Source organism: Monodon monoceros, unplaced genomic scaffold, assembly GCF_005190385.1.
Source record: "Monodon monoceros isolate NGI ecotype Baffin Bay Population unplaced genomic scaffold, NGI_Narwhal_1 Super_Scaffold_17, whole genome shotgun sequence".
NCBI lineage: Eukaryota > Metazoa > Chordata > Mammalia > Artiodactyla > Monodontidae > Monodon > Monodon monoceros.
The window spans coordinates 25402410-25425786 of NW_021703773.1; the positions used below are offsets into that span (position 1 = coordinate 25402410).

The following is a 23377-nucleotide window of genomic DNA, read 5'->3' on the forward strand; positions in this document are numbered from 1 at the left end:
ATTTATACATTCACAGGGTCAAGACGCAAAGCAATTTTGGGGCCCCCGGACCACGAATTCATAAATATGTACCTGTTTAAAAATCTCTGAGTGTGAATTATTTTTCTTTTCCTAAATCCAGAGTATGTGTACCATTTTTAGATGTTTTCCCATCCAAGGAAGCAGGAAAGTGAGGCGTGAGGGCCGGGGAGAAGTCCTGACCTGCCCTCACACTTCCTAGAGATGAATCCATGTCTGTCTAGTAACCAGTGAGTGTGCGGGTGCCATCAGGGGCCCCTTGGGGTTCAGAACCAGTGCTGGGGCTTGTGGACAACTCAGAGTCTGATCCCTTCAGGAGTCAGTCTATAGAAGAAGACACATGGTTGTCAGAAGTGAGATAACTGAAAAAACAAAACGCACTAGATTCAGTCATGAAGGTAATTCTGTGTCTCATTGGTTGAGAGCCTGGGCTCGAGATTCTAACTGCTGAGATTCTGATGGCAGAGCTCAAATCCTACTTCTGTCATATCCACTTAGCAAGGCCACTGAATTTCCCTAAGTGTCTCTCTTTTTTAATCAGCAAAAAAAAAAAAAGTGTTTAATAAGAATACACCACAAGGGCTTCCCTGGTGGCGCAGTGGTTCAGAATCTGCTTGCCAATGCAGGGGACACGGGTTCGAGCCCTGGTCTGGGAAGATCCCACATGCCGCGGAACAACTAGGCCCGTGGGCCACAACTGCTGAGCCTGCGCGTCTGGAGCCTGTGCTCCGCAACAAGAGAGCCCGCGATAGTGAGAGGCCCGCGTACCGCGATGAAGAGTGGCCCCCACTTGCCACAACTAGAGAAAGCCCTCGCACAGAAATGGAGACCCAACACAGCCATAAATAAATTAATTAATTAAAGACTCCTTTCCCTTGTACAACTCTCACCCTTAAAAAAAAAAAAAAAGAATACACCACAAGACGGATGTAAGAACGAAAAGGACAGTATGTATATAAAGCACTTAAAATAGTGTCTGGCATATAAATCAGAGCTATTGCTCTATTGACTGAGATACATCAATAAAAACTCACCAGGAGCAAATGAGTTAAAAGAGAGAGAGAAAGAGAATAGCAAAAGAATGAATTCTGGAGACATGAATATCTGGACATAAATCTTACATCTTTGACTTAAGACGATCTGTGTGTCACCTTGAGCTCATTAATTCACTTTTCTGTACTGGTTTTGTAATCTTTAAAATGAGACAATAGTACCACCCTGTCATGGTTACTGAGATGATCCAGTGAGATGCAGCAGATGCAAAGCCAAGGTAACGTTAACCAGCACTTAACGCACGTTGGCGCCCTCTCTGCGAGAAGCAGAAGGGTCTACCCGTGCTCACATCCGGGCTAGTGAAACCCCTCGGCACCTACCTGCCAACTTCAGCTCCCCCTGGGCGGCTTCAACGAAGGTTGCGTTCACCTTGCTGCTTGTTGCGTTGAACCAGTCAACAGTTAGGGTTGCAGGCTGTCTTTTCCCTAAATATTCGTAATATCCCTTCCACACTGAATGGATGAAAAATACGTCTGAAGGAACTGTGGGGGAGAAAAGGTGACTGTTAGCACCCACAGAAAAATTCCACTTGGATATCCTAATACACAGAAGGTATAACGTTCATTAAGACAGCACAGCAGTGACAGTGATGGAGACAAAGATGGTCTATCTGCGTGTCCCTGCACAGCAGGGGTGAAAATCACATGACCCGAGCAGGGAGCAGGGACAGTACTGTGAGATGCAAATACACATCTGTCACCTGGTCGGAAAAACCTTGTAGATGCCAGCGCACACCTATTTTACCAGGTCTGGCAAGGCCAGAGTGCAGGGTGAATTGGGACTCCCGGTATTAGGTTAGATTGTATCAGGCTTAATAAATACATTAAACTGACCTGGAAAATCACTACTGATACTTCATTTAGTATCTAAGTCTACTTACTTTGGAAAGACTTAGGAGGCTCAGAAGAAGTGACAGCATCTGTCAGGAGCCTCCTGCCCTCAAAAAGCCTGCATTTCAAAGCACCACCATGACTGCACAGACCCAGCGTATGAAGACAAAGATGTTTTATTTCTTGAGGTCTTTATTTTGTAAGTAGAGCCAATCTCTCATCTCTCTCTTCTACTCTTTAATCTCCTTATAAAAAATAGTCCAGTGTTGGTAAGAAAGCTAGATTAAATGATGTCAGATGGCATCTTTTAAGTTCAGAAACAAAAGGCAAAAAGTCTTCTTAAAACATTACAAGTCATCTGGGACAGGAATTCTTGCAAAGATTATTGAGCTATTCTCTCTTTTCACTGGTTAGAAAAAAATTATTTTTCACATTTCTGCTAATAAATATGCATAAAATCCTGATACTTTTACAATATTGATATAAAATTTTACGGGGTAATTGAGATAAATCTACATCAATGATGCCACTAAATTTCTGTTTGCTTTTTGTCTCATGATGTGTGTAAACTGTTTAACTGGACAAGATCCACCATGAGTGGAAGTGGTCAGAACATACTGTTGGGCTTCCTAGGTAGAAGGAAAGATTTGTGTCTCCCTAAACATATTTGTGTCTCCCTAAGCACTTATGGCAACACGTGAGGAGGACAAAGCAGAGTGTCCCTTTTCTTTCCAGTCCCATTGGCCATTGCCCGTCTCCCCAGACAGGCTGACCCTGTAAGACGTCACCTAGTGACAGAAGAGTCGGAGAACAGATGTCATCACCTCCTATGGCTTTGATGGACCCAACTTCCTAATAATAATAATTTTAAAAATTGAGTAAGTTTGAAGCGGAGCTATGACACAGGCATCTGACAGAGTTGCTGACTGATCAGTGACACTGAACGCCCTTCGTCAGCAGCGTCACTGAGCCACACTCTTAGTCAGCAAAGCCCAAAATGCCTTGTCAGCCTTTTCTAAAACAGCCTTCAAAACAACGTCAAGATTGTTTTCCCTGATCAGAACGCATACACTCAACTGGAGCTGTGAATGCACCTGTTTGGGCCTCGCACTTAGGTCCCTCTCGTTGGTGGATCCGAGTGGGTCGGCCTGGCTGGTCTGCCCAGTGGCTGGTCTGTGTCCCGCTGTGACCATCGGGGACGTGGAAGATGATCTTTTCGGGTCTCTGTCCTCTGACCTGTTGCTGGTGGTTTGCAGTGTGCTGTAACCACCGACAGAGGAGGTGCTAGATTGTGCCTCCTAAACAAAGACCCCTGTTGAATCAGTACTTCCCTTCAGAGAGGGTAAGGCACGCTGACGGGGTGTCTGCAGCTTCAGAAAGAGCCTGCAGACTTTTCACGACCACCGCAGCAAACAGAACAGGACAAACACACCACCAGCACCAGCACCACCAGCACCACCAGCACCACCACCACCGACTGTGTCGTTTTATTGAAGAAAATGTTGCCTCTATAGAGCATTGATTTCTGTATTTGATATGTATAAATAACATTTACATAGAATACTCCAGAAGCTTTTTTTAAGGTAGATTTTATACTTCACGGTGTACATTGGATGGATTCCTTTAACTATGCTGGAACTTTTTGCCTCATCTAAGAATTAAATGCAAAACCCAGCACTGTGACTTAACTACAGCATTCCACATACTCTTTCCACCTTTGATCCTGGAACGGAGCTTTATGTCTGAGAAACAAGTGCGAAAACCTGAGTAAGGAAAACACCAGAAAAGGGACCTTATATATTTATAAATGTTTTCTGTTTCTGTTAAACTTTTTTTTAAAGTTTGACTTACATTATAATTTGGGGACACATTGTATTGTTTAAATATTCTCTAAATTTATAACATAGACACAATAGGCCAGGTGATTTGGAGTAATGAACATCTTCGTTAGGAAATAAAACTGCATCTTTCCCATCTGCTATGGCATGCATTAAGCAAGGTAACACACACAACAAAAAGCGATAATTAACATATTCGGAGGCAGAGGATGTCTGAATTATGGAGATACTTGGGGAAAAAAATGGAGCCCCGCATTTGAATTGCTCGAATTCACAGCTGATGCTGTCATAAAACGTCCTTTACTGTAGCTTCCTCATTTGGAGGAAAGAATCACAACCCTCTTTATAAGGCTCTCCATTATACCACATTCTGGGTCAATATTTGATGTCCATTTCTGCCTACAAAATGCCTAAGGCACCTTTTAATAAAACAGTGTGTGACAAGGACAAAGGTTTTCCTTTTAAGTATTGTTCCGTTAACAAGCCATAGTCATGAGAGAAAGAGGAATCTGTGTAGGCTTGGTGTTTTAAATAATTGAAACATTAACTTGTTCATCGACTAATGGAATCAGAAATTTGCATGTTAAAATTTGTTTCACTGCACAGAGTATAGTAGAGAACAAATCACTTTATTTGATTTAAATCTATAACTGTTCTGGTATACAAACCTGGAGTTTTAGTAACTGTTTCATTAACTTCTCTCACTCCTTTACCTACAAGTAAAAAGACAAATTATCACTTTCAAAAAACATTTATTTTCGAATAAGTTTGAAAAAATGTCAAATTGAAGCAATGTTCCTTTCTCCAGATTTCTTGAATGCACAAAATAGGAATATCTTACACATATCCATTTTAAACCCTTATATTCACAGCAGAATATCCTTTGCTTTTGTGGGAAAACTGAGTTTCGTAGTGGAAATCAATCTGGATCTGACATGCGCATATCCATTTAGTGTGTTACAACAGAGAGCCTTGTAAATGAGGGTGTTTATACCCCTTTGTCACTCCTGTTTGGAATCTACTGCCCCCGACTGAAAGGTAATATACAAAATCACTACGACTTCATAACCCTTCTCAGGTTTCCAGGTCCCCAACCCAATCAGTGAACTCACAAGTTAACAGTCAATAACATCAAAATATCTCCCTGCGGAATGTTTAACTCGGTCTGTCAACTTAGATTTAACTCGTAATCTCTTTGCTTTTATAGTTTTGTATCAAACTACAAATTATCACTTTTTTAAAGTGTGTATTTTGCTATTTCTGAGAGAGAGGGGCAAGGGAAACATAAGTGTCTTTATTCCTAACGTGAGAGCTACAGACAGGCTCCAGGAAACTAAAGCTAAGGGCACAGGCTCTATCACACTCCGTAATTTCTGTCTGCGCTGCTTGACTTGCATGACTAAGCAGGGTTTGGTGGAGAACCTGAACGGTTAGCTGCCATCAAATCTGACTCAGTTATTACTCTTATTTGTCAATACACAAGTTTGTGAGTTCATTAATGCATCATTTCCGTGTTATTGCTTTTGTAATTTTAAAAAGCAGAACCAATGTCAAGAATACATAAACTTATATTTCACCACCAAATAGCTTGTAGTCTCAAAAATAAGACTTAATTTTATACATTCACCAATATTTGGTGATATTTGCCCATTTTCATTAAAGAATACATGTTCCAAAAATAATACTGTATATTTTTCCTTTTAACTCAAAATGTGTTTCTCTTTGGCTTAAAATGTGATTTGCAAATAATGAAATCTGCATATCTCCTTAGTCTGTGCCACTACTGTAGCCAACACTGACTACACACATGTTCGCACACACACAGCTCACACACATTAAGCATGGATTTGGTCGGGGTGACGGACATTGCTTCCAAGATGCTATTTCTTGTGGGTCTTAAACCTGGACACTAGCCTGATGGGCAACTGACACTCATCCTTGCTCTGAAGGGACCCACTTTCACTTCTCACCAGTGACTTACTTTTACAGACAGGTGACTTCCCTGTCCATTTCATGTCCGCTTTACACGTCCTGTGCTCAGATCCACCCGCGAGGAAGAATCCCGGATGGCAGGTGTACACTAAGGTGTAACCGAAAGTGGGGAGGTCGATGGCCCTCACGTCCGCGTGGGCTGGCGTTTCAGGCTGGCGGCAGGCGTGAGCTGAAATGGGATTTAATCCATTAGTAGTCCACTGTAGGCTTAGCATATGTGTCTAAGGAAATACAGCAAAAAAATTGGAAATGGCTATGAAATCAGTTTACCATTTAAAACTGAGAATACAGGAGCTGTACATATCACCGACACTCTGGTCTCTGCAGCTTTCAGCACAACAAAGCCTTGGTGTTGGCCAGCTCGCTCTCTCTCTCTCTCTCTCTCTCTCTCTCTCTCCCTCTCTCTCTCTCTCTCCCTCTCCATCTCTCTCCCTCTCTCTCTCCCTCTCTCTCTCCCCCCTCCCCTCCCTCCCTCTGCTTGCCCTCCTCCTTCTCTCTCACTCCCTCTATCTATCCACCTATCTATCTATTGATATCTATCATCTATCTATCTATCTCCTTCTCTACATATATGTGTGTAATTATGTGTAGAAATTTAGAATAGAAATCATAGCTTTAAAATAAACACTTCTAAAAAATAAAATAAAATAAACACTTCTGACATACTATTAATATAAATAATATGTTAAATTTTACTAAAAGAGCAGTACTTTAAACTAAACACATACACATTAGAGTGTATTTTTAAATATGCTTTGAGTTTTGTCCAACGGCAACTAGAAAATTTACTGCTCAGTTAAATGAATAATTACTTTTGTTCAAAATTCGATGTGTGTTTAGAAAATTAATTGAAATATAGATTCTTATTATCTTTAAAAATATCATTTATTAGTAAATAAGGTTGTAATGTTTAGATCTCAACTTATTCTTTATAAAGTGCACAGTTATGTATCAAATAAAGGACTTGGCCGATTATTATAAGTTTACATTATTAAAATCATGAATGCAATCATTTTAAGTATCCTAATATTTTGCACTTCAGTAAACTTTCAAGGTAATGAAGACCTATTCCACACACAAACACACACACATATGTGTATATACATACATAGATGTGCATGTGTGTATCAATATAATACCTCTATATATAATATCCCCATATATAATTTGAGTAGAGATTCAGAATAGAGATGATACCTTTGAAATAAATATACATCTGATAATACTGATACATAAATACACAAAAATCACACCTTATATACTATTAGAAGATTTTTGTATAACATCGTACTTGTCTTTATGTCTAACCTAGTAAGAGATACTACGTTGCACTAAATTGGTAAAGGATGAAAAGTTGATTACTAATCATTCATACAACATTTCTCCTAATTCTCATGATTAAGTCACAGAATAAAATTTGGTCCTAAGTAACTATTTGAATGATCGATTCATATATAGACTCTGAAAGGAACACTTCAAACATTTCTATTAATATGCTGACGTATCACATGATCTCTAATAACCTGAGATGAACATACTAGGAGAATAATAGCACAAGTAGGTTTTCTCCTGTGAATGTTAACTATGTTATCCACCCATCTTTGGTTTGGGGCAGTTTCTCAGACTTAAGTGCCTCGGTATCACCTGGAGGGCCTGGGAGCTACGGACTGGACCCCTCCCTCTTCTGCACTCCACCCTCCCCTGGCCCCCAGAGCCTCAGGTCCCGCGGGTCTGGATGGGATCTGGCTCAAGATTTGCATTTCAGCCGAACCCCAGGTGATGCTGCTGCTGGTTCCAGGGGATCAAACTTTGAGAAACAGGAGTTTAGGGAACTGAAAACAATCAAACAAACAAAAATAAGTTCCTCATTATTTCCCGGGCAGGTAAAACACTCCCCAGCTGCTGGAGAGTAGACAGGTCCCTGCCGACCTCGAGCAGGGGTCACACTTACGGATGCACTCTGTCTGGATGCCGCTCCACGTCAGGTTCGCCAGGCAAGTTCGCGTTGTAGAACCTTGAACGTGGTAACCTTTTCTGCACCGGAAAAACACCATGCTTCCAACCTGGATGGGAAACCCAGTGAGGAACTGCTGAAACCAGGGGGGACCAAAACTTGGGTTTCTTATGGTGAGTCAGTGAGAACGACACACACATGTAGTATATTCCAGTGTTCCGACATATTTGGCCCTACATGTCTATATGCCAGAAGATGTTACCTGAGCCTTCAAGGCCACACGTGAGCCCCAGTATAAAATGTGCTGGCTTTAACCTACGTCCTTGGCAGGGTGTATGAAGGCCATCAGGAAGGGGCCAGTGTGCATCAGGGCCAATCAAACGAGAACATTTTAAGTTTCAGGAAAAACAGGGAGAAGTGGCTGAAGAAAAAGGACTTTTATTCTAAATTATTAAAAGGACTTTTATTCTAAATTAACAGGACTTTTATTCTAAATTAACAGAGTGTGCATATTTAGCTCTGGCTTTCAAAGCCATCTGATCAGAGACCCCTGAAGTCACTCGATTACTTAAGATGGTTGAAACATTGTATTTCAAGCTTCATTACTTTCCATCTTTAGGTATTTCTCCAATATTCGTGTTAATGTACTTTTTATTTAAAAAGTCAAATGAACATTCAAAATATTCAATATTGAGCATGCGAACCACTCTTAGAGTTATGAGAGATCATACAAAGAAGAGATACCATACAGGAACCCTAGACTATGGGGCCTGAACACATTTTCTTCTTCTGTTTTTGTCTCTAGAATTTAATACTATTCACTTATTCTATCAGGTCACCAAATGGGGTCTTTTTATTTGTAGCTCTTCAGTGGCAAGTCACCCTGCTTTGAGATTTGCTGTGTCAGTTCAGCAGACAAAAAATTAAAAAATATGCCTGCTTTCAAATAGAAATTAATATAGCAGTTAATACTGTGTAAATAAAATACATACAGTTATCTCAGTGTTGACAGTTAAAATAACAAGCAGAAATCCTCTCTGAATGGATTTTGTTTGGGCAAATATAACTTGAATCAAATACGGTACATAAAAACACACATATGTTTAAGTATCAGTTTCCTTTCAACGTAGAGAAAAACATGGTGAAGTAAAAATGGAGAACCTCGTATCCTCTTGAGCTATTCTGTATTCCAAACTGTGGGGTACCGGGGTCTGGGCAGGTGTTGTGAGCAGGATCTGAAATTCACAATTAAAACAAAAGTTAGAGAACCAGGTATGGTTATTACCAGGATTCTAACACTTTTACTAACAGGTCTCATGAAATTCAGAAAATTGTGTTTTGTCAAATGTGCAAGATGTTTTGCCAAAAGTTTAAAATTAAATCGCTCTTTTTGCCTTTTTTTCAGATATTTTCTTTAGATATTAACTTTTAGTGCTTTAGCAGACTCTGAATTGCTCTGTGTATTATTTTCTATATCAGAATAAGCACACTCTTTTCCATTCTCTGGTTTAATATTTCTCTACTGATGTATTGGTTGGCTAATAGTACATTATCCTCAATAATTATCTATCATGATCATTTTTTAAGGGTTTAATTAATTACCATCTCCTTTGGCCATATATTACATTACTCCAAATGTCCTGAATTAATTTTCTTCAAGATTTCAAAATGAGGAGTATACTTAATGCTTAGAAACAGAAGCATATAGTAGACCAACAGTGATAATCTTCCAAAAAATGTAGTATTTCAGCCATCAGCGAGCACTTCAGCTTTACTACGGCTGTTGTCCACTGCTAGTGGGAAAACAAAATTGATAACTCTTTTTAAAAAGTATGTTTTCAAGAGAAACTAACCTATCTGGGGAAGAAAAACATTTTTTTAAAAGTTTTTCAGAAATAGCTATAGTGTAAAGCAATAGTTTAAACCAAGTGGCAGTAAACATTAACTAGAAAAGGCAGTGCTTCAATGAAATTATTTCTAACACTGTATTGTTTTTTGGTTCCTGAATATGTATTTTTTCCTGAAAAAATCATTCATAAATTAATATACAAAAATGTACATACACATGAGTAAATAATGTAATGACAAAGGACTATTTTTTGTAAAAAGTGTTTTTTAAAACATCTTTAGATTTCAGTGCAAAACTGTACCCCTGGCACCTCTTAAGTGCCACAAGAGCAAGCTCAAAAAACCGTATTAAGTAGATATGATTTAATTTCTTAGAAAACAACCAAGGATATAAATCATTAATTGCTTGCTACGCATCTTGTGCTCAGGAGAGCTGGGCGAGCAGAATGACCCTGGCCATCACCTTGAGTCTGCAGGAGGAAAAGAGGCTCTGAGTGGAGAATGGAGGATTCAGGTCTCTGTACTGCTGATGGAGTGACTTTCGACCACTGTAATTTCTACCTGAACCCTTTCTATGAGACAGAGATTAGGTCTAAAAATGAGGGGTTAGGTCACATACAGAGTGTCTTCTGACTTGAAGTTTCATTTTCATGTTGGAAAGTCAACAGAGCACGAGTGTCCCTGCAGCCCTCTCTACCGTGGCCAGCGGTGCAGACAGTTTAGTGGGGGACATGGGGACAGGAAAGCAAAGGCTCAGGTGTCCCTCTGGTGCCACAGCAATAGTGGCAGCTTCCGCAAAGCGCTCTTCCCCCTAAAGAACGTGGCTGTTGGTTGAGATGGGCAGGAGATAGAGGGACTGGGGTAAGAGAACAGACTCTGGGAGCGATTTTTAAGCGACTCGTAACATGAACTGCCAACTCAGTTGTCACGATTTAAGAGAGGCTGCCCATCAGTGCAGCCGATTAGCGCCTACGCAGAGCATTACCTATAAGAACGTTATCTATGTGCCCATAAATGGTCCAGTTTTAAAATGAAATGTCCTCATCCCCAAGCCCCTCAGGGCTGTCATGTCATCAGTACCGATGCAGGTGGGCTGTGTGCCACTCCACGTGCCATCCGCTTGGCAGACTCTCCGTGATGACCCCACCAGGATGAAGGGAGATCTGCACTGGAAGAAGACTTCAGATCTATAGGTGAAGCTTTTCCCACTGAGTCGTCCCTCAGCAGGTGTGCCCGGGTCTCCACAGAACACAGCTGTAGAAAACAACCGAGACGTCGGTTCGCATTCTGTGTCCCTGGATTAGCTTAACCTACTAAACTTGTTTAACTAGTTTCCATTAAATCTCTAGGTATCACTATTAAACCAACAAATGATGAAAAGAACAGAATCTGCCCTTGGGCAGTGTAGTCTCAAACTGGAATTTTTACCTATTGTAACGTGGCTATAAATCACGCAGGCTCTTTTCCTCAGACTGTAACCGAGGGTGTGCATGTTGGCGATTTGCAAATGAGACCGGGAGCCGGTTCTCCCAGAGGACTTACGCAGGCATTGGGGGACCTCTCCTTTCCACACGCCACGGCCTTCGCAGGAGAGGATGGCGGGGTGAGAGAGCTGGAAGCCCTGGGCGCAGCTGTAGCTCACACTGGCGCCCCAGCGTAAATCTGATCCTTCCACTTTCCCATCCTGAACTGGAGGAGGTTGACCACACATGACAGCTGTTTCCAGAGAACACATGGGATTCAACATTCTAGAGTTTCCACCACAACCATAATGCACCAAGGACTAACATTTTAATTTTACCTGCGTTGCAAATGACATCTACAAAGGGCTGAATTTTTTAATAGAAGATTATTGAGAAAGTAAATCAAAATAATAAAACTTTTCTCCAATATTTCTTCATTAATTTAGATCAAGTCCATAAAAGCCAAGCAAAGTCAAAAGATATCACACTGTAAAAGAAAGTGTGGGATTAAACACAACAGTCTCAATATGTATAAGACCAAGAAAGAAAGAGACTGCTGTTCGATTTATGTCTTTTTATGTTGTTTACCAGAGACAAATCCAGTCAGAACGTGGTCCCATGACATGAGTACAGACTTTTGAATTTATATATACAGATGGTAAGAATTTCTCCCTCTATCTGTATTTTTTTCTTTATATAAAGATAGCATGTAATTTCCAAAAGACATAGTCTGTTGATCCATTTGCTGAAGAATTAAAAACCAGTGACTGCATGGTTGAAGAAGATTCTGTAAGAAACCACTTGCCAGGGTTTTATCACAGTCTAGGAGCTTCGGGCCAGAACACAGTTCTCACGAGTGACTCCCCAGCTGGTGCTGGCGTCCACCGTTCCCATTCTAGCCATTATTCTAAGATGCCTTGTCTAAAAGCTTCCCTGAAGATCCAAGCGCTCCTAGACTTTTCACATTGGAGGAGGTTTGCCAATGACAGTCCAGGCAGCAGGAGGCAGCAGGAAGGAAGACTCACCTATATTCTCTCACCTGCAGTTGCTCATGGGCATTCGCACGCGAGAAAGACACACAGACCCAGAACCATTCATGCACAGCCGGAAGCTGGAAATGGGCCCTTCTCTTGCCATTCAACCTTCTCTCTGTCTATTCAGCAAATATTTCTGGAGAATCCCTATGTGAAGATTGGGGGAATGTGTCTCTAGACAGATGACGTCAAGCGGCAAGGCCCCTGGGTGGGAACGGTGACGAGTGACATGGTTCCACGGAGGGGAGGACGAGGGTGGCCAGCGGGAGAAGAGTTCAGGCGGAGAGAGAGGTCTCTCCTTCAAGGGCCTGGCTGGCCAGGGAAGTATTATTAACGCAACAGATTCTAAACAGAGGGACAGAGACCCACACAAACATATGAAGTCCCAGGGACCTGACAATCTATGGACAAGTGCCATCAACAAGCTCATGTGGCCGCAACAGTCCCAACACAACTGTGTGAGCTTCATTACACATCCATGTAATACCTGCTCCACAGCAGCATCGTATTAATAACTGCAGATGGAAAGAAGGGTGGAAGACAGGGGCCCTCCAGCAGGAGGAAACCAGGGCGCGCCCAGAACCGCCCAGGCCAGGAGGGTTGGAAACACTGCCGTCAGGGTGCGGAGGTCTCACCTGAGCCTCACAAGAAGCTCTACACAAACTACCTGTCCAGAGCCCTCTGAGCATGGCGCCTTCCTCACTAGGGTTTCCTGCTGCTCCAGCTCTCAACTCACGGTTTTTATCTGTCTGCCATCTAATGAAGAGTCGGACACCCCTTTTTAATACCCTCCCCTCTCCCTTCCCCTCTGGCCCAGCTGACAAGAGCCCCCAGGCTCCCTCTGGTGTTGCTGCAGAGCCCTAACCGTGCAAATCCAGCCCCGGTACAGCTGCCACCCCCTGCCCCCCTGCTTCCCTCAAGCCATGCAGACACCTTCCGCCCGCTCTGCTCTCCCTGGAAAGTCTGCTGTCCAAGTCGTAAATCTTTCCATAGCATCTCCGCACCACGTGGCATCGTTAGCCTCAGCATCCAAAGCCCACAGAACATCACACACTGACAACCTCTGCCCTCTTCTGCCTTACTTGATGATTGGCTTCTCTCTGACCTGCCTCTATGTTCCCGTGGTAACGGTCCCCATCGCATCTGCCACAGACTTAACACGGCCACGTTCGCCAAGAGAGAGCAAAGCTGGGGTTCACAGCACAGACTCCAGAGGGAGTGTGACTGCCAATGAGCCCTGATGTCTCCAAGCCCTGATCTGTGATCCTGAGCATTTACTAAAACTCTCTGTGAGTCAGCCTCCCGTCTGTAAAGCCGAGATTAAAGTATTAAGAAAATGAAGTGATTTAATATTTGAGAATGAGTTTACAAGAATGCCTGGCCCATAGAAGGTCTACATAGGTGCTTGCAAAATGAAATAAAACATAACTCAATAAAGACTTCTGCATGCACGAGTAGAGCCCACAAACCTCTGCAGGTAGGCTTGCTGTGATCCCACGCACTGTCTTTGGTGCAGCGGATGGTGGAGGACGCGGCAGGCTCCATGGTGTAGCCGGGGTTACACTGGTAGCTGACCGTACTGTTGAAGGTGAAATCTGTCCCAAACTGGAGGCCATTTGCTGGTGTACCTGGATCTCCACAGCTTATAACTGGTAAGTGAAGAAAAAGAGTCGGAGAAACACATTATCATGAAATGACGTGTTCCTGGTTTCTATTTAAGTGACTCTCCTTAAGCTGCTATTCAGAGTGGTTAAGGCGTGTGTTATTACAGCAATACCCCCCTCTCTCTGTTTGACAGTTTTACTGGCCGGCGGTCAGGAGGCTGCATGTTTGGAACCGCTCGTTTCTATCCCACGGGTGGTTGGCTGTGCGGGTGACAGCTGGCACCCATGTCCAGTGCTGGGTTAGGCGTGATGAGGGGTCACACCACAGAGTCAAGCACAGAGGCACAGGCTGAGATCAGAGAACCAAGCACCTGTCCCGTTTCCTCAGACTAACTGGTCTACAGAGAGAACAAACCTTGACTTTCTTGGACCTCAGTTTTACAATATCCAACCCAACCAGCCATGCAAAGCACTTTCAACCATATAAATAAGAAAGTGAAGAAAAATCTAAAAGTGTTTAATAATTGGCCATAATATCAAACATATGTATGATATGATACATATAAACATATGTATTTATATGTATTTATATGTATTTATATGTATTTATATGATACATATAAACATATGTATATCCTCTATGGATTAAAAAAATCAGTACAACACTATAAAATCAATTTATTTTCTCTGTCAGGTAAACGTCACTGTGATGCCCTGGACCCACCAGGACAGCAGGCCACTCACGTGTGCAGTCGGGGGCTGTACCCGTCCAGGTCCCGTTGGCGGTGCAGTGCCGCGTGGTCAGCCCCGAGGTCCTGTAGCCGTCCCAGCAGGCGTAGACCACGGAGCTGGAGAACAGGACGCCGTCGCTGCTGACGATCATGCCGTGGGTGGGCGTCCCCGGGTTCCCACAGGACACGGCTGTGAGGGAACAAAACCGGGCCGTACAGAGAGACCCGTCACCACATGAGGAAGCTGAGAGGCCAAAGGCCATCGGGGTAGCAGACTGCTCATTTATTCCAAAAATCACAGGACACGTAACCATGGGAAACTTCTCCCACATATTTTACTCTAAGACTCATGCCATTCTCTTATGGATGAGTTACAAATGTGCAAGCTACATGTTTGTATCATCTTTTCTAAAACGCATTACTTCCAAACAGATTAAAAGATGAGTTAAAGCACTGGCAATTCAAAACCACGGTAGTCTGAGATTTAACATGTTTATAACAAACAGTAAAATTATCATGCTCTTTTAAAGGGTCTGTAGGATACTAGTGACTCAGAATTGTCTCCCTCTTGCAATAGCTGAGTTAAAAAAACCTGGGCAAATCAGGTCATATTTTACATCTCCAGGACAATTCATTTTAAAAAATAAGGGAGGCCTGAGAAATATGAATGACTACACTTAAACTGTTCTGTGAAATGGTCTCCTCAATGTTCCCCAGTCTACGGGCAGCTGTGTTAACTGGCTTCGGAATGGCTGCACCTTAAATCTCTCTCCAGACGACTGCAAGGCCACGCACAGGCATGAAGACCTCAGCTAATGCTGGGCGGTGTAACAGACCTACACTCTGAGTATCTGTCATGTGTGTTCCTTCGTCAGTGAGCAAGGAAACTCGGCAGCTGCTGGGTGTGTATCAAGGAGAAGACTTTAATCCATAACAGGTTTTTTGCCTTTTTCAGTCAAACCCATTTACCATAAAGACGGTCATTTTTCCTCCTTAGCCTCCCACAATAATGCACAACAGGCAGACATACAAAGAATGTGAATTTTAATAACCACAATGTATCATGAGTTCTTTTTCTGAGAATGACCAAAGTATTTGCAAATACTCTTGCCTACTTCATTGCTCCACTTTCAAATCTAGCCTTGAGAATAAAGACACACTCTTCCTAAAAATGTGAAAGAAAACAGATTGCGAAGTAAAAGCCACTATAATGGAAGTTTAGGGAATTCCCTATCATATTATGTTAAAAAATGCACGTACTCTCAGGTTGGACTAGATCTTGTTTGACAAATAAAAAGCACACATGCTGGTGCTTCTATGCCTGTGCCCACATCGGACATAACTAATCAATTATAACCCTCTTCCCTGATGAGTCTGGGTTTTGGACTTACAATCCCTTCGAACACAGATTGTTCAGTAGTTTCTTGGTTGGCATTTGAGATGAGATATATTTATCAACCTTGAAGCAGAGGATACCTAACATTCTCTAAAGCTCAAAAGTTCTTTGATGGCTGTGACATAAATAAAAATTTCACATTGCAAAAATCCAAGCTGTTGGCCTATTCAAGACAATTCCTCATCCATTCAACAAATACTGATTCATCACTTCCTGTGCACAGTTACTGCACACATGTATGAGTGCAAGCCTGACAAAGCAAAGAACTATATTGATCCAATTCATAACAGAAGACACCTGGGTATATCATTATATTTTATTCTAATCAGATCTGCTATTAAAATCTATGTAGCAATTTTCAAAAGTGATCTGTGAAGAACTAATGCTAAACTAAAGCAGGTCACTGTTGAAAACATATTCAACTTAATATATTGTCAGTGAAAGAATGTCCATCATAATAATGACATCCTAATGTTTATAAAGTTCCCTCAAATATTGTATCCTATAAAATCAAATTCATGGTTAACTTTTTTTTTCCTGACAGGGACACTTTCACTGATGGCTTTGCCTATGAAAATGAGGGTTAGAAAACAGAGTCAACATAGCTGTTTTTACATCAAGGTCTTAATGTTGTAAGACATACGGGGACTATATCACTAAAGCAAAACAAGAGATTAAATGTAGGGTCACTAGAAGGAAGACAAGATTTCTTTTAAAATTACAAGTTAAAATTTCTTTTAAAATACATCTTTTTTTAAAGTACATTTGGTTAATGTGATTCCTTTTGGTAAAAGATGATTTTCTTTTTATCAATTTATAATAAAATAGCATTATACTTATTACAAATGCACTTTATTGTTCATAGACATCAATACCATTCACTTAGCATGCTGTATTAGGAAGATTGCTGTTAAATTGAGTCAAATAGTTATAGGTTTGACTCTCTGATCATACAAGTTAAATAAATGTTAGTGATCAATTCAAGTTCTCAACATGTAGTGTCTTCACTGTAAAATGGGTATAAGAAAGATAATTGCTCCCTGTTGTTGTAAGATTACACATACCAAGTGCAAAACGCCTAGTAAACAATCTGGTAGATTAGTAGTAGTACTAGTGTTGTTATTTTCATTATCATCATTTCAATCCCATTTTAGTCCCTTACCTGAATAAAAGGTCAACTTTATCATAATCTCGTGGCAAAGAGGATTAAGAGTTGCCTAATGCAACTAACCCCAAAGATGTAGTTATATTTAAGCAACCTGGTAAGATATATCCATTTGAAAAGTAAGTCAATGAGCCTGTGATTAAAAGACGAGGTTGCTAACAAAAGAAAACATGGCTTAAAGTGATGAAACTATATTATAAATTTAAGTTCTTTGATGTTGAAGAATTTTTAAAACATTTTTCTTTTGTGATGCATGACTCCTCCTCTTTATAATTTATTGCAATATCCATCAGGAGCTAACGTTTTTAACAGATTCAGAGAAGGTAAATTATCAGGAGGGAGGTGACCTCGGTTAGGGGATTGAATATATAGGTCATGGCTAACCTTTGTGGCAATGAAAAAGTCACTGATAACCCCATTTTCTACGAAAAAGAATATGTGCCCCAAAGATACGGACCTACGATAACAAGGGAGAAAAAACATAAAGCAACAGATTCTCCAAAAAAGTTTTAAGACCTCTACATGCGGAGAGGGGGAGTGGGAAGGGGAGTTAGTCATATATCCTACCCATCATTTGTTGTTTTAGTGAGTGTAACACATACTGTTAATTAATTATGCAGCTTCCCATGATTTCTGTACAATGCAATTTGGAAGTAGCCGGTTTTGTGGGGCATATCTGAGAAATATTTTTAGTATTGAAACATTCTAGTAACTCAACTTCTATCTGTATACAGATTTTAAGGTCCATAGTTTATAAGGATTTTATAGGAACCCTTTGAATTTCTGACTTTTGATAAACTAAATGCTATTTAAAGAGTACTTTGAATAGTCTAAGTACATCATGAAATGAAGTCCAATTAAGCTCCCCTAATCCAATAAATGAATTCCTTTATGTTTTGCTGGAATAAAGCTCATAGTGTCATATCCCAGCAACAAAGTGAGATTTGTATGGAAAACATTACTCGCTCTCAACTGTTTTAATTTTTTCACTTTTTAAATTTGCAATAAAGTGCTTGAGACAAACCCAATATAGAATGTACAGTCTCAAGTAAATGACCATCCCTAGTAGCACAGAATGTATCTAAGGGACGTTTGTTGAGCCTTGGAAGCTATATTTCCCCACCAAATTTGGTTAACTTTTAACCAGTATTTTTTCAAATAATTTTCTGCACCATTCTCTCCTTCTCTTCTAGAACCCCAATTACAAGTACATTAAACTGCTTGATATTATCCAATAGGAAATTATTGTGCTGGGATTTTTCTTCTCCATCTTCTTTCCCTCTGTTTTTCAGATTGGATAATTTTCACTGACCTGTATGCAAGTTAACTGATCTTTCTGACATCTTTCGTCTGCTAAGTTGATCCAGAAAACTTTTTATCAGATAATGTACTTTTCATTTCCAGAGTTCCCATTTGATTCTCTTTCATTATTTTCATTTCTCTGTTGAGATTCCCTGTTTCAATTCAATTTACTGTAAAGTCTTGAACATATTTTTAATAGCTTATTTAAATCCTTATTGTGTTTTTCAACATTTGGGTCATCTCAGGATCAGATTCTATCCCTATTGTTTGTTTAGTTGGTTGGTTGGTTGGTTGGTTGGTTGGTTGGACTATGGGTCATATTGTTCTGGGTTGTGCCAATGCAGTAACTGTTTATTGTATGCTGGACATTGTGAATGAACTACTGCATGGAGCATGTCATTCCTTTAAAAGATGTTGGCTTTGCTCTGGTGGGCTTTTAAAGTAGTTATAGATCTTCTGGGTCTTGTCATCAGTTTTATTCTGTTAGTGGAGAGCTAGTTAGTCTGAGTCCTAACATGACTTGCTCTTAGTTCTAGCCTGTCCCCCTGATTTTAGGGAGTGGTACCTATTCACAATGTATGGGCTCTCTAGGCCTCCAAGAAGTATCCTGAGTGTACAGTGTCTCTCAGTACGGTATGACCTACTATCACAGGTCTGCTCTCCGCTAAGAAGGTCTGTGCATCACTGAGTCTCACGCGTGCTTGTCAGCCCAGCCCTCAGCTGAGTCACCTGTGAACACGCCTACAGAATTCTGGGGCCCTCCCATTGTCAGTTCCCTCTTCCTGGATTCCCGTTTCTGCAAATTCCATTTCAGTAACCTAAAACAATTTCTACCTCATCACCTCACCAAGTCACTGTACCACCTGGGTTCTGCTTCCCAGCTTCCCAGCAAGAAAAATGCACAGAGTGACAGAGGGGTTATGGAGCTCATCTTATTTATTTTCTCCTAAGGAACACAGTCACGCCCTGTCTGTTGTTTAATAACTCACGTAATTGTCTCATGTATTTTGTTGTTTTATAGTTGTTCTCAATAAGAAGGTGGGCCTACTATCGTTTAATATGTCATGGATTGACGTGGAAATCTTATTTAATTTTCATAATGTTCAAATACTTCTGGACCAAAAATTCACAGGTGTGGTATAGAGAAAAGGTTAGATGGGGTGTAATTGTAGATTACGGAGGTCATGTGTAACTTTGAGGTATTATATTATAGAACAGAAAATGAAATGTTCTGGTTTTGGTGAGAAAGACATGCTCTCATGCAAATTTTAACATTCAAATTTCTACAAGAGGGGAGGGAACAGAGAGTGAGAAAAGTTCTACTAACCTACAGTCGCATACTTCAGTCAATAGAAATGGCATCACCCTGCAAATCACAGCTGCAGGTGGCATTTCCCCACAACTGCTTACTCATATTTGATTTAACTTCTTTAGGGCCTAATCTTAAGATTTACATTAACTTGATTGTCAAGAGGCAATTTGGAGTCAAACATTATCTTGGATTATCATGTATACTTATCTCTATAGAGAGATAGATAGGTCTTTGACTATAATAACCAGGATAATCTCTGACTCTCAATGAGAGGATACACACACACGCATACATAGGATTGGCTTATTCATACATATCATTTTATATTATGTAGACTACATATGATACAGTTAACTATGGAAAATATAGTCAGATTAGATACATGCATATTATATTCTACTTATCTGTATAACACCTATAATAAAATGAGTGACAGTACAAGGAGAGTTGACATAGTAGGGAAAATAAAGATTAAGGGAACTTGATCTATATTTCTGGTGTTGATATTGTGTGAGTTTATTCAAGCTGATCAAATTCTATGGAAAGTGTTTCATACATGTAAAAATAGGTAATTAATTTGTGTAACTGTTTTAGACTTGAAAATTCAGTCATTGAGAAGTTTGTGTGCAAATGTTAAAGTCTTACCTGTCCGAATTCTAACTCAGTTATTTTCTAGACTCTGAACACACTCATGACATGTCAGCTCACCTTTGCTTAAGACAGGCATTGCCAAGACATGACATCGTGTCTATAAAGAGCCGTGGCATTTTACTGTTATTACTGAGGTTTCCCACCATTTCCTATCATGCCTCTTAAATAGTACAATAAAATATACTCACTCCAAAATATTATACGGAAAGTAACCCGAGAATCTTTTGCAACACAGTGCTCTGAACAAGGACCACCAACAGCCTGGAAGGAACGTGTGAACAGAAGCCTCTTCCAGCCTGCAGGGAGCTCCCAGCAGCGACTCACTCTGCCCTACTCACAACTCCTTCACCTCAGCTCTCACCACCAGCAGCCACAAAACACAGAGAACGTCACCAGGAGAAGACAGACACCTCCTTTAGACCATGGACTTTCAAAGGGTGAGGACAGTGTCGTATGATCTTTTGAACAGTCAGGTACCTCCTTATGCCCAGCTGTGCTTTTTGATGATTCTCTTATACGTTTGGGGGGTAAGTAGGTTAATTGTAGAAATAGTGTAAACCTGTAGGATTTTTGTGGAATGTTACTGGTCATTTTAGAGTGAGTTACCTGGTCTCAACCTGAAACGCTGACTTTCAGGCTTGAACTTACCCTCGCACACGGGCTGCAGTCCTGACCATGACCCGTTGAGCAGACACGTTCGCTCTGCCGAGCCCCGCAGCTGGTAGCCCATTTCACAGGAGAAGCGGAGAAGGCTCTTGGCCTTAAACTCATCTCCAAGCCGAGACCCATGTGCTGGGGTCCCTGGATCACCGCAAAATCCAGGATTATTTCCTATGGAACACAAACACGTATGGCAATACTCAATGCTGTTAGACTCGTTTAAAACAGGGCTGTTATGTTTAAAGGGAATGAAACTTTATGTAAATGTGTATCAAACACAGTTACAGTCATACAGCATTCTGGAAATCTCCTGAGAAAGATTTTCTTTATTACAGCACAAAAACGGAAGAGGCTAAGAAATCGTTTCTGTGTAACTACAATCGAAATAGCTTATTAAAATATGGTTGTACAATAATTGATATTCTTTAGAAGAAATAAAATACTGGGGATGGTAAATGCAGGAATTGCTCATTGGAAATGCTGGTGAGGAAGCTGACGAGGAGATGGGGGTGAAGGTGTGTTGGGAACGAAAAAAATCAAATGAGAGGTTTGATGCTTCTACACTGTGTCGGTCTGCTGATTATGTTTATTTTGTTTATTATATTTACATATTTTGTTTATTATGAAACATTCATGGAAGAATTAAGTTGATATTTTTTCCATACAGGATTGATTTAACAATTGACGACAGCGACAGGAAAGATGTGGAAGAACTGAGAGGAAGCACAAAAAAGGAGGGGAAAAGAGGGGCAAACTGAGTCAAGGTGAGCAAGCTTCCTACTCAGGTGCTAGGGAGACTCCTGCAGAGGAAAATGTGTCGTGATAGGTGTTTAAAGGGAAGGAAGATGAAGATGACGCTGACGCTATATCATAGAGGCGTACTTGGCTGGAACGGAATAATATCGACTTCAAAGAATGGCACCACTACCCAATGCTTGGAATGAAGAGCTGACTGCGTCATGCCCACCTGTGCAGTGGGGCAGGGCTCCGCTCCAGTGACTGTCCTCCTGGCAGGTCCTGCTGCTGTTGCCTACGAGACTCCGTCTCCCTTGGCATGAGTAGTGAACCACGGCCCCAGATGTAAACAGGTCTCCAGTTAGGATGGCGTTGGCAGGGACCCCTGGGTGTCCACACGAAATAACTTAAGAAAAAAATCAAATCAAATCAATGAGTACATTGTTCCTGTTAAGCTGCTTTGTGTTGGTCAATGTCCCTTAGAGACTCATACAATCATCACCTATTAACAAAAAACACCCGGATACACTGCACATCGCTGCAGTGCCCTGTGGATAAGAAATGCCAATTTCCAGACGATCCTCCCCCTACCCGGAATAGTCACGTTACTGAAGTCCACGAAAGGGTCTGTCAATGAAGTTTTTGTTTGTTTTTTTTTATTAGGTTAAGATAGCTTTGCTTAAGGTAGAAATTGATATTTAGGTTTTCAAAAAGGAAAGTCACTCTACCTAAATTTTTCCCATCTGCCCTTAACTGTGTCCTAAACAAGCAGTGTTACACAAAATGTTAGAAACTAACATAGATTCACCAAGACTATTTCCATTGTTTCTCCAGTTAGTATGACAATCATGCTTTGCTTGGGGACAAAACTCGGTCAAATCTGCTTCCTCTTCCAGTTCCCATGTCTAGAGAGACCATCTAACAATTTTTCTTTGAATAGGTGGCAATCTAAAATGTTTAAGGAAAAAATATAATAATAAATTACTGATTAATATTTTCCTCAAGTAGTCCACTCATTTCTTTATAATTACACCAAATCAGGCCCATCATCTAATCATAATTATCCCTCAAGAAGGAAGATTCTAGAATCCAGATTACCATAGGATCGTAAAGACATATCTCTCCCTTTCTATAAAGTCCAAAATTAGGGTTAGCCATGGGCAAATTTTATACCACGTACAAACAGCTGCCTGGGCTGATGATGCCAAAGAGTATTCAAACATCCTCGAGGGGCTGCATTCAGTCACTGACAACCCCAAAGTGATGCCAGCCAGAGGGGCAGGTTAGAAAGGTTGGAAGGCATCAGCCACCCCCTGAGTCACATAAGCCCTCCTCTGAGACTGTCTTACACTGACATCCACTCACTGGACAAGAGGAGTGTACCTACGGAGTCCTAAAAAGAAGCTAACTAGAGCTGAATCAGTGAAATTGTTGGTAAATGATCAGTTCCAGGTGAAACAAAAGAAAAAAATCAGTGGAACAGTATAACAGCAAAAATAGAGATGGAGGTTAGCTGCTGAAGAGCACGTGAAAACAAAACCTCCTCTGCGAGCGTGTATTCCCAAATTCACGGTAATTCCAGCGGTTAATGACCGCAGTGGTGGGAAGTCGCCCCTTGGAAAATGAGATCAGTTAAAACCTGGTTCCTGGAGGTTGGAGCATGCTGGCATCATTGCAACAACCAATACAAGTCTCACAGACACCAGGGAAGATGCAAGAGAAATCTTTGGGGAGAAAAACAAACAAAACAAATTTCTCTGAAAAATTCCCGTGTGTGAAGGCGCAGAAAAC

At 41.0% G+C, this 23377-nt stretch overlaps 1 protein-coding gene across 1 annotated transcript in view; it reads right to left on the reverse strand.

The window, feature by feature from the left end:
* Positions 1-23377, reverse strand: part of CSMD1 (CUB and Sushi multiple domains 1) — a 1429265-nt gene that overhangs the window by 10121 nt on the left and 1395767 nt on the right. The window contains exons 56-66 of the mRNA XM_029226263.1: positions 21819-21992; positions 20840-21022; positions 14379-14555; positions 13500-13679; positions 11076-11249; positions 10614-10787; positions 8847-8920; positions 7683-7794; positions 5721-5900; positions 4408-4452; positions 1392-1553 (exon numbers count right to left, since the gene is read on the reverse strand). Coding sequence (XP_029082096.1) covers positions 1392-1553; positions 4408-4452; positions 5721-5900; positions 7683-7794; positions 8847-8920; positions 10614-10787; positions 11076-11249; positions 13500-13679; positions 14379-14555; positions 20840-21022; positions 21819-21992 — 1635 coding nt within the window. The remainder of the gene's footprint in view (positions 1-1391; positions 1554-4407; positions 4453-5720; positions 5901-7682; positions 7795-8846; positions 8921-10613; positions 10788-11075; positions 11250-13499; positions 13680-14378; positions 14556-20839; positions 21023-21818; positions 21993-23377) is intronic.